The sequence below is a fragment of the Pagrus major genome, chromosome 23 (assembly GCF_040436345.1).
Source record: "Pagrus major chromosome 23, Pma_NU_1.0".
Taxonomy (NCBI): domain Eukaryota; kingdom Metazoa; phylum Chordata; class Actinopteri; order Spariformes; family Sparidae; genus Pagrus; species Pagrus major.
In genome coordinates this window covers 8,123,728-8,135,618 of record NC_133237.1, presented here as the reverse complement: position 1 = coordinate 8,135,618, position 11,891 = coordinate 8,123,728, and the positions used below count along the sequence as shown (strand labels likewise).

The window sequence follows — 11,891 nt, the reverse complement described above, 5'->3', positions numbered from 1 at the left end:
GATGTGATGCTTATCAGGACATTATCTGGAAGATGCTTGATATGTACTAACTAATAGATAAACTTTATTGATCACAGGAAAAATACAATTATCATTATCGTAATTTACTGACATTAAAAAGTGATGTGTGTGTTGATAAACACAACCAAACGACTGGATTCACTTGGCAAACAGCATTATGACCCAAATGGAGTAAAAGAAAGAAACGGGATAATTTATGAATGGTCAAATTTATGGAGGAAGGAGCAGTTAAGTGTGACGTTTTTCCTTTAATGACTGTGCCCTGACATCCAGAGAATGACATCATCGACGTTGTGAACGGGCGCGTTGTTAAGTAACGAGAGGGGGAGACAGACTCGAGTGGAGAACGGCCGCTCGTGCTGCTGGAGCTTCTTGGGACTATCAACAGGGAGTGCAACCGACGACAGATCTAAGAGCTGGGGGAATGAGAGCCGCCAGAATCCGCTCCCATCCTCCTCTGCCCAGGCTCTTGACCGACTGACAACCATCGGATCAGAACCTCCACTGAATTAGCTCTCGGACGAACCCAATATCGGGTAAGTGGTGGGTCGGGGAACCACAGAAACCAAGGGGGAAAAGGGCCTGATTCGGCCGAATCAGAGTATAGTATTCACGGCTTAGAGGAGAGGGGGAGGGGGCGAGTAGTAAGGATGGCTATCTATACAGGCTAACCTAGTACATAAATGGGTGCGGTTATAAGTATGATACAAAATGTGGCGAAATGCGATATATACGTATTTTTTAGCCTTTTTAGTTTCGAAATAATCCTGGTGCAGTACGTAACACGGTTCCGTTAACGTATTTCCACTAACGCTAGCTTACTCGCAGCAGCTAACGCTCACAGTTAACTAACGTGAATGTCTTCGCCTTATATTTGTACTGCAGGCGGCTGTAAATTATACAAACGGGTCTTTTAAAACATCATAGCTGTGAGTGGATTTCATGAAATATGTTTGTTAGAGCAAATATGTTTGCCCTCGTAGCGAAAAATACAACTGACTTGCTGCTCCTCTAACCAGGAAAGAGCACCGTAGCCTGACATATTCCAGCACCGTAAAAATTGAATTATTAGACTGTATTTATTTTATGTTTTTAAGTTCGGGTTATATTGGTGGTTGCATTTGGTGTCGAGTCTGGAACGCAGGAGCTGATTGTGGAGTGACAGCTGTCGGAGTGAGAGGCGTAACAGTGCTGTTGTTCATGTGACTGGAAGCTCTAGCTTTGGGTCCCTGACACTTGTTTTCTCCTTATAAAGAGAACTTATTTTGAACTTTCATGGCCACTTTCTACACAAGAGAATCTTACTCACTGAATAAGAAACGCAACATTACTTCACACTTGGGATTCAGGGGATCGATGTATGAGTGATGTATGGCTTATTTCAATGTACCACCTCCTCAGGACATCCTGCCACCAGAGACTCCCCTTAACCGGTGGTTATGTACTGTGTTATCTTAACCAATCCACTGTCCTAAAGACCATTACCACAACAATAACAGCACAAACTGCTTTTTCATGTGCAGTGTGTTAAGCTTGTTACACATCCCATTGCACAGGCCATCTTTAAAACGTCAAACCATGCATTCTTTACATTGCTGCTAAATTTTCACTATGCATGTCTTTGCAATACCAAGTTCTCCCTAGCTAAGCTTTTTAAAATGAGGGTATATGCAAATGAGAACCATATGGAAACTGCGATTTAAAATTGTGTGACACTGTTCCTGTACCAAGTAATTAATCAATGGCACTTACTGTGTAGCCTCGTGATTAATGTTGCTCCCTAAACAGGGTCCCTGGCTGCAGCATATGAGACACCCTCTTGGTGTAATGAAACCTAACCCTTTATTAACCCATATCCATCTGCCTCCATCACATCCACATGGCAGACTGTCCTCTCATCAGCTTGAGTTGACAAGGAGGTCTAGGGGCCTACCTGTCTTACAATATGTTGGTGCAATTAATGTTTTTTCACTTGAAATGAGGACAGTGAAATGCAAGTTATTTTGATTTTACATCCTTGAACAAGGCTCAGCTGGTCCGAGGTGATGGTATGTAAGCCATCATAACTGTTAAAATAGTTTTTAGAGCTGGTGTCAGCAGCTCTCTTTTTTCCAATCCCTCTGCTTACAATCAAGCAAAGTAACTTCTGGGATAATTTATGTTGTGAGAAAGGAGACTGAATGCAGATGGACAAGTCCTTGCAGAATTGATGACTCTTCTGCTTGCTTGAGTTGGCATGTCCGCAAAACTGAGGTTGTCTGAGAATGTTTTGTTTTGTAATTTATCTGAGTTGTCATGAGACTGTTTCATGTTTTCTATAGGGGATGTGGATTGAGGCAGGAATCCATATAGATGATATGTTCTTTTTCATATATTGTTGAACTGTCAGTAGGGCACATGACTGGAAGTGTTATTTGAAGATGCAGCAGTGCTACATTTGGAACAGGGGCCCATTGTTGCTATAAAGGGCACAGTTTTTGTTTACATAGTGTTCTGAAATTGTTAGAAAGGAAGCAAATCTCCTTGATTAATGATGCTCTACGCTGATGCATTCTCTGCAGCACTTTTCTTTCTGAAGTTCATTGCACAGAATCGTCTGAGGGCCTTGACACAGATAAAGCCAGCCAGTGCTCCGCGGCTGCTCATGCCTTCCCTCCCTTGGCAGTGCTAGTACAGAACAGTGGAGAGAGCTTAGTCTTGCTTTTGCAGTGGCTGCACATTGTGGCGTGGTAGACCGAGTACTAAATAAATGATGATCCTGCTCCAGCATCACGTGCAGTTCAGCTCAGAAGATGCACTTCATTTCACTTCATGTGTTTAAAGTTCTCATGCAGCAGTTGATTCTGGTTTTCAAGTGTGGCAACTTACAGTTCTGTGTAGCCCTCACTTTGCTGTATTTCTTTCTCCTCCCTTCCTTGCTTTTGCTGATCTCACTTCAACCACCTCCCCCTCCCAATCCTAATCGTGTATCTCTGGAGGCCAGACAGCTGTTTGCTGATCAACTAGCCCAGCTCAGGCAACATTCTCACACAAACACGTGGTCAGTTCTGTGTGTCTGGGACTGACGGATCATCATGTGAGCAGCTGACTGACTCTTAAGAATATCATCCCTCATTCTGCCACTTGGGAAAGTCAGGAAGAGGACCTATGTTCTATTCAGTTGAGATAGAGTTAGTATTATAGTGCTAGCACTAACTCTATAATGTTTCAGAGTTAGTACTGAGTGAAAAGAGGTGCACAGATGAGCTAGCATGGTGTCATGTGTCCTTTGCTTTCCAATAATCATCTCTATTTCTCTGTTGGTGACAGTGACAACACGCAACCATGGAGCTGAGAGTGGGGAACAAGTACCGGCTCGGGCGAAAGATAGGGAGTGGTTCCTTTGGCGATATTTACCTTGGTAAGTGAAAAGGCACACCTTTTTTCCCCCCCACCTTTCCATGCGTCTCCTCTGTTATGGTTCTTTGCACATTAGATTCTGGACAGTCTCACTTTTCATACTATACCATACTTCCCCCCTTACCTGGGCACCAACCCCTATTTTCCATCATTGGCATGTTACTGTTACAATAGCCATAGCTCTTACAGCTGTGGTTGTATTTTTGTGTGTGTCCTCAGGTGCCAACATTGCCACCGGTGAGGAGGTAGCCATCAAGCTGGAATGTGTGAAGACCAAACACCCACAGTTGCACATTGAAAGCAAGTTCTACAAGATGATGCAAGGAGGAGGTAAGGAGTGAATTTAGCTGTGACACGCTCCACAAGATATTTCAAGTGGTGCTTATCTATTTTTTTTGTCCCAGTCAATGTTATAGATGCAATACTCTCCTCAGCCTGCTGGAAAGATGTACAATACATTCTTTTTAACAATAAGAATTTGACTGAATTATTATCTTATTATATTTAAATCCAACTTAAGTAAACCTAGATGAGTAAAGGCATTTTTCAAAAAATTGATTATCTTGTATTAGATTTACCAAGTTTAAACAAAGAAAATGTACTTGATGCAAAATTAGCAACAAAAAAACTGCAGGTATGTCCGTTATAACAGGTTGAACAAACCTTATACTCACTCTGTATGCGTATGTGTTTATTCTAGTGGGCATCCCATCGATAAAGTGGTGTGGTGCAGAGGGAGATTACAACGTGATGGTAATGGAGCTGCTTGGTCCCAGTCTGGAGGACCTTTTCAACTTTTGCTCGCGGAAGTTCAGCCTAAAGACTGTCCTGCTTTTGGCAGACCAGATGGTATGACACAAACCCTCATGTTAAGCCAGGGGCATTAGAATTAGGACAGTTTCACTGTTGCTTTAGTTAAGATCCCACTTTGTGAAACACTTCTGATTACAAGTGGAATACAGAGAAAACATATTTATGATCCTACTAGGTCATGTGCATGACCTACTTGACTTTTATTTGTTGGTGCACGCCCTATATATATCCCTTGCACATGATTCCCCTAAGGCTGCTTTAAAGATTGTAGACATTTTGGTCTCCACTACTCTAGTGCATCCAGTGTACTCTGTAATTTTGGCCTCGTCTTAGACTGCCCTGGCCTAGATATTTCATTTCACACATAGCTCTCTCAAGCACAACTCACCTCACCTTTTGTTCTAGCTGCCGCCAAGTTGCTGTGTCAGAGCTCTATATGGATGCTTGACTTTCCCATTATAGCCTGGGGTCATCACCTTTCCATGTCCTGTCTTCATATATCCAGTTGTCCTCCCTTGTCCTTCTGCTTTAGTTTGCTCAAGTTATTGATGTATTGGGTGCACCTACTACTGCTCAGTGAAACAACAAAAGGGGAGTGCTGGCTTGACAGCATGTAGAATGTGATATTGTGACCCTGTTGCTATGACTCTTTCCAATGTATCCTGTGTATCCATGTTTTTTATATTCTGTACTACAGAACCTGACACCACTCTCTGTCACCTATATCTTCTTTAGATAAGTCGCATTGAGTACATCCACTCAAAGAATTTCATCCATCGGGACGTCAAGCCTGACAACTTCCTGATGGGGCTTGGCAAGAAGGGTAACCTGGTGTACATCATTGACTTTGGCCTGGCCAAAAAGTACCGTGATGCCCGCACACACCAGCACATCCCTTACAGGGAGAACAAGAACCTGACTGGCACAGCACGTTATGCCTCCATCAACACACATCTTGGAATCGGTAAGGCACACGTGGAGCAAATGCACAACCCTGATAAGTCACTTGTTTTGCACATTGGATTAGATCCTCATAAAACATCACTGCTGTTGGTTCTTCACCCTGTTATTCACACACAAGTTGTGACACAGATGACACTTTGAACAAAGTCCCTGTTAGACTTGTTGTTATTCATGTTCATTTACATTCTATGTCCTACTGCCATGGCGGAGGGGTTAAAGTATCTAAATGTGTGGGTGATCCTGACATAAGCAGACTGAAGTTCATCTGTGTCAGAATATAATAATGGCCTCAGAATTTTAGTTTTCCTGAAGTTTTTATTGGTGCTTAACTTTTTTCAGCCAGGAAGCAGCCATCTTTTGGCTCTACATTCCATAAACAGTTTGTCCCTGATTGTCACTGCTGTTCCCTCTTCTCTGTCCTCCTGCTGTCTGATTTCGGACATGCCTTCTCTTTGTATAGTCTTTTTGTTTATACACACCCTATCTGATCAGACGGATGATGTGAAGGCAGAGGGCTCATGAGAGTGTAGAAGAAGGAAATACCATCGGGGAAGAAAAATAGCCCTGATGCGGTGTTGTCATTTCAGTGCAATGCTCTCTCATTCCTTCTACATATACATTCTACTGAGTTCTTTTATATAACCATTTAAACACAGTATCCCATCGCATTGCAGTGTTCTAGCTGAACTGCTTCAGCACCTTTTATATATAATTATTTACGTCTGTATTTTGGATAGATACCATTTAGGGTTGTCCATCGTCAATCCCTGACCATTGTAACATCGTGATATAAAAGGCTCCCCACCAATTAAGTGGCATGTCCCCTCAGAGTTGCCATAGGGCAAGAGTTGTTGTTTGTGACATGTGGGAAGAGGAAATGAAAAGAAGTGTGTTGCTGCTCAGTGCACTAAAATTACGTCTCCATGTCCTGTTTATTATTTTCTTATTAAACCAGCTCAGTTAGGAGAACCCAAGACACTCGGTTAAATTTGTGGCAGCAGAATTTCTTTTCCCGCGGGCCACTGTTTCTCTGTCATGCCGTTTTTACACACAGTTTTCTTAGCTTAGGTTCCTTGGCTAGTCGGCCACCGTTGTTTTATGCATATGAGGCTGAACAAAGCTAAGTTATAGACATGTGGTGCGGAGACAAGGATGCTTTTAAACCCGGCACAGTGTTGTATGTCAGTGGTTACGGGAGATGGTTTCCTCTGCAGGGTGAGACCGTTGGAGATTCATGTCAGAGCAACTGTGGGTAACTGCGGCACCTACAGTGGTGAGCTAATACACAACTGCTGCCTTACGACTGCACTGAGGGGACACGCTGCCTCAAATTCGTAAACAACGATGTCAGCGTCTGTCACGATGTTTTCCCTGTAGACGTCGTCATATGCCAATTCGGCAGACATCGCCTGACCCTAATACAAGTGACCGTTTCAGTATTTACTGAATGGACAATTATTTTGGTGAGAGTCATAGGATATGCTATTTCAGTTAGAAAATTTTGCCTTACTTAATCATTACATCAAGTAGTTATTTTGGAGAATCCATTAAATGTGAAATTTAAGCAACCAATAATGGTGGTAAGTATTTTGATGCCCACACCTTGCTTCCACTTTTAAAGAAGATGTAAACACAGTGTTCAGGAAGGGATTTTGTTCACTTTGAATCAACAAAAGAATCACGCACACAAGTGTTGTCTGATTAACAGACTACACACGTTTGTCAGTAAGTGCTGCATGAGCACCTTATTTTGTGTGATGGAAAGAAAATGATAAGTAGCAGGAATACCGATACTGAATTAAACAGATGAGCCACCCATATTTCAGAGCCTGTTAAACTCCATCTTAGCATTTTCTACTGTAGTCAGGTGAAGTAAAATAAATGTTTGTTTGGCTGAGTTGTGACACATTGCCAACTTGAGGATCACTGTGACCTAACATCTCTTGAAGGTGCGGTAACAAAATAATCGGCAGAATTGTGCCAATGGGCCCCCTTGTTCGTTTTTGACGGCAAGAGCTGACTTACTAGTGACTGTTGTTTTTACACACAATGAGCTGTTACTGATCACTGGCGATTTATTATTTCAAACCTGTAAACAAGACCTGTGTAAATGACCATTCTGTACACACTCTCGCATTTTCTGTCTACAGAGCAGTCCAGACGTGACGACCTGGAGTCTCTTGGCTATGTCCTCATGTACTTCAACCTGGGCTCCCTCCCCTGGCAGGGCCTCAAGGCCGCTACCAAGAGACAGAAGTATGAACGAATCAGTGAGAAGAAAATGTCCACACCCATCGAGGTTCTTTGCAAAGGATACCCTTGTAAGTGATGTGTCTCTGGTGCCTCTGTGTATTTGGTTAGTAATGTACCTGCAGTTCTGAAATGATCTGCAGCTGCACTATTGGGTTTTCTTAATATGGAATTGAACACTAACAATGCAAATGTTGTCTAATCTTTTGAAGTCGAGTTTCTCCTAATGACTGTTTTGTTTATTTTCCTATAGCCGAGTTCTCCACATACCTGAATTTTTGCCGTTCACTCCGTTTTGATGACAAGCCAGACTACTCTTACCTGCGACAGCTCTTCAGGAATCTTTTCCATCGTCAGGGTTTCTCCTACGATTACGTCTTTGACTGGAACATGCTCAAATTTGTAAGGTTACAAACGAGTTTGTTTGTTTTGTTGCCTAGAAAAGCTATTTTTTGTTAATGGAAAAGCTTTAATGTGGCTGATCTTATCTATCAGGGTGCCAGTCGGACAGCCGAGGATGGGGATCGAGAGAGGAGGACCGGAGATGAGAGGGATGAGAGGATTGGAGGAGCCCCCAGGGGGTCTGCATCACGGGGCCTCCCTCCAGGTCCCAACCCTGGAGCTGCCAACAGAGTCAGGAATGGGCCAGAGCAGGCCATCTCTAACCCTGCCTCAAGGGTCCAGCAGTCTGGTGAGTACTGCTAAATAAAAAGTCTCAAATTCCTGCTATCCATCTGCTAATAATGGAGTAATACTATGCTGACACTGCAATATCGGCACTTAACGTGGTTCTCAATTTTGTCCATAATTTCAGGGAACACATCGCCTCGTGCAATTTCTCGTGCAGAGAGGGAGAGGAAGGTGAGCATGCGGCTTCACCGTGGGGCTCCTGCCAACGTATCATCCTCTGACCTCACAGCCCGTCATGACCAATCCAGGATTTCCACATCACAGGTGAATAAACACTCACAGATGTTGTTTTTCTACATTATTAATGTGTTGGTTTTAATCTCCGATGATGCATCATGAAAAGTGCTATATAAGTAAAATGTATTATTATTGTTATGATTAATATTATTATCACAGCTCCTTTCAGAATCAGAATCAGAATACTTGATTAATCCCCGGGGGGAAATTGTTTTTGTTCCAGATGCTCCGTGCAAAGTAGAAATAGAAATATAGCATGAATGGAAACAAAAGATAAAGATATAAATAAAATAGTAAAGTAGACAATAAAATAAAATAATAAAGTAGACAATAAAATTAAATAATAAAGTAGACAATCTCAAGTGTTCAATGACCACTCCAAGTATTTACAGATATAATGATATAGATATAATATATCTATATCTATATATAATATAATAACAGATATAATAATATAACGCATGGTTGGCCATGTGACACACACTGCATTAATGGAAAAAATCATTAATTTATGAGAATGCTGTGTGTTGAAGTAGACAATGCCAGGAATGGTCCACTTGTTTAGCATTTTACATACAGCTTGACATCCAAAATCGCAGCTCCTTAGTCCTTATAGTTAAGGACTAGGGTTATAGTTTAAGTGTGTACAAACTGCACCTGCAGAATCTGGCATAGACTGAATTCATCTAGGGTGCTTCATTAACATTGCGAAACTTATCACAGCATTGTCTTTTTGTCAATTTCTTGCAGCAATGACCAAAGTATTCAATTTCAATGTTCAGATAAACATTTGAATTGTGAACAATCATAGTTCAATGTGAAAATGTGTTACTAATATATTGAAGGGATAACGGTAAACTATCACTGAGCCCTTCTTCCACCCACATTTTATGTATGTTAAATTGGAAGGTAATAAAATAACAGGAGCTCTGTTGCACTAGAATCCAAACTAATACAGCAGCACCAAAACCTAAGGGCTCAAAAATGTCCATAGAATTAATTCAGCACTTCTTTGCGATGGTTACAAAAGACAAGTTTTAAAATAGTATTTGTCACATGGCTATTATACTTAAGTATCATGCATTGCAGTATGCAAGTGTTGTTTTTCTTTTATGGCTTTTGGGAAACTAGAATCAACATCACAATTTTAACGGACGACAATTGGATTACACTTTAAAACAGGCTAAATAGTACTCATAGTAGCTGTATTATGAAAACAATTTCGTCAGAACAAGGTTGTTATTGGATCACAGTCTATATCATGACAAAATGTGTCCCCTGGCAACTGGCCATTTGAATGTTTGGATCTGTGTGATGTTGCCTTTATATAGGAGATGGTTCTGGTTAATCATGCTATAACAGTTGTGAATGTATGTGTGTGAGAGAGAGAGCACCAGACCGCTAATTCCTCTTCTGAGTCTTGATTGTGTTTCTTTTGCAGGTCAGCGTGCCATTTGAGCACATGGGGAAGTAGAAGTGGTTGGCTCTGCATGCACATGAAACTGACAGGTGAGGTCTAATTTCACTCATTTATTCACATGCTGACTGCAGAAATACACCACTCGCCAAGACATCGTGCTCCAATGACCATCTCTCCATTTTTATTTTTTTTGTTGTTGTTGCAGGGCTGCAAAGTATATTCATTGCTCCAGATTGTTTTCCTTTTATTTTTACCTTGTCTTATGAAAAGATGATTGCCAATGGACACATGGATCTTTGGAAAAGGACAGTAAATCTTTAAAGGATCCACGGAAGTACATGACAGTATCCAACATGCACTCTTTCATGAACTCTTCTTGCTGAACCGTGGACCACCACAAGACAAAAAGCAAATAAATAACAGTTCTACATCTTTGTTACTCCATGGTTGCTCATACCTGCTCCACTCCTCAAAATGTTCCCTCAGTACCTTCTGTCTGACAAATGTGAAGAACTGTTGGCATCAATGAAGCAGAAAGGTATCTGACACGTGCGTGTGTTTCTTGTCAAAGGTCAGCTTGGCTTCTGATATGCTGATTGGCTTTGTAAAGATTTCTCTTTTCAGTTTTAACCCTGCAAAAACAACTTTTCAGTGAATGTCACCCCTTTTATCTTTCAATTGGAGCTTGTTATGAGTTTCCCTTTTTTTGCTTTTTTGAGAGAAATAACAGCTGAAAGATACAGAAATGGGGAGAGGTAGGTGAAAGGGTAGTAGGAAAAAAGAAAGGTAACTTAGAAAAGGATAAGTAAGTGATGTTTTAGCTGTTGTAGAGTCATTTTCTGGTGAAGTAGCAATTTGCTTGGCCTTCATCCATGTCATGAATATTTTACTCTCCCTCAAAACTCGGCCACAAAAACCACCAACAACCCTTGTTTTTGCCTGTTTTGACTTACATGTTTTCTTTGGTTTTAATGTGAGTGGGTAAGGTGAAGAATGACCATAGATATTGCAAAGACACACTCCCAAGTCTTGAGGGAAATCTCCTCAGGAATTTCTCAGTGTATTTGACCAGAGACCATAGCTGCCCATTTTGGCTAACAAATAGCGGCTGCAATTTTTATGATAGTTCTTAATGTTACCTTTTTTATTCTTTTGTTATTGGAGGTCATAGGGGAGTGGGCAGGCTCTGTTAGGGAACTTGTAGGGGGATGGGACATCCAATGATTTTTTTCTTTTTTTTTTTTTTATGTTTACTTCACTGTAAATATTTTTTATTTCGATGTAAAGCCAAAATGTGGTTATTTGTTTTAAGGTGTAAAGTAGAAAAATGCATACTAATGACATAAATTGGGGCTGGGTTCAGAATTTTAGGTATTTAAAATACTAAATTGTGGGATTGGCTACTGTTACTCTGCCATCTGGGTCATCCAACATTGTGTGTGTGTGTGTGTGGTGTGCACGTGTGTGCACGCTTTGCATGTGAGAGTGAGATGACTCCCTGCTAAGAATACAAGATTAACTTTGTCTTTGTTTGTATGCTGATTGTTTTTATCTCTATTCTCAGCTATTTATGTTAAACTATTTTTTATTTGTCTGAAATAACTTTCTCCCTTATTCTTATTTCTGTTTAATTTCATCCTCCTGTAACTCATTAGAGGTAGCTTGTTTGTTTTTGTTTTTGCTTGTCCCTTTTTGTTCTTAGGCCTCAAAGGTTATCCACCTCATGTCATACATAGGGCTTTCAATATTCCTTCTGCAAAGATTATATGCTAATAGTTTTGATGTCACCTTTGGATTTTAACCTCCAGCAACCTTGATGATGTCATTAAAAAGAAAACAACTGATGCAATTGCAGGGATGTGTAAATAACAGTGTACTGTGTGTGTAATTACCTTTTGTACAGGCCACCATGACCCAGTGGTATTGTAACTGTTGGGTTGGGAATGGTATAGAAGAGTGTGAGGTGATGGGGATTTCACTTTATGTATTGTGTACTGATATCTTGTACAGTTCTTTAACACACTTTATTTACAACAGTATTTGTGTATATTTTATGAAGTAATAAAAATGAATAACGTTGCACACAACCTTTCTTGCG

At 40.9% G+C, this 11,891-nt stretch overlaps 1 protein-coding gene across 1 annotated transcript; it reads left to right on the top strand.

The window, feature by feature from the left end:
- Positions 1–342: 342 nt before the first annotated feature.
- Positions 343–11,880, top strand: LOC141019443 (casein kinase I). The gene is made up of 11 exons (XM_073494361.1): positions 343–557; positions 3,331–3,421; positions 3,640–3,750; positions 4,121–4,269; positions 4,969–5,197; positions 7,347–7,517; positions 7,700–7,848; positions 7,942–8,137; positions 8,261–8,400; positions 9,815–9,882; positions 9,999–11,880. Exons 2-10 carry the CDS (start codon positions 3,346–3,348, stop codon positions 9,845–9,847), a joined length of 1,254 nt encoding a protein of 417 aa, XP_073350462.1. The 5' UTR covers positions 343–557; positions 3,331–3,345; the 3' UTR covers positions 9,848–9,882; positions 9,999–11,880.
- Positions 11,881–11,891: the final 11 nt, after the last annotated feature.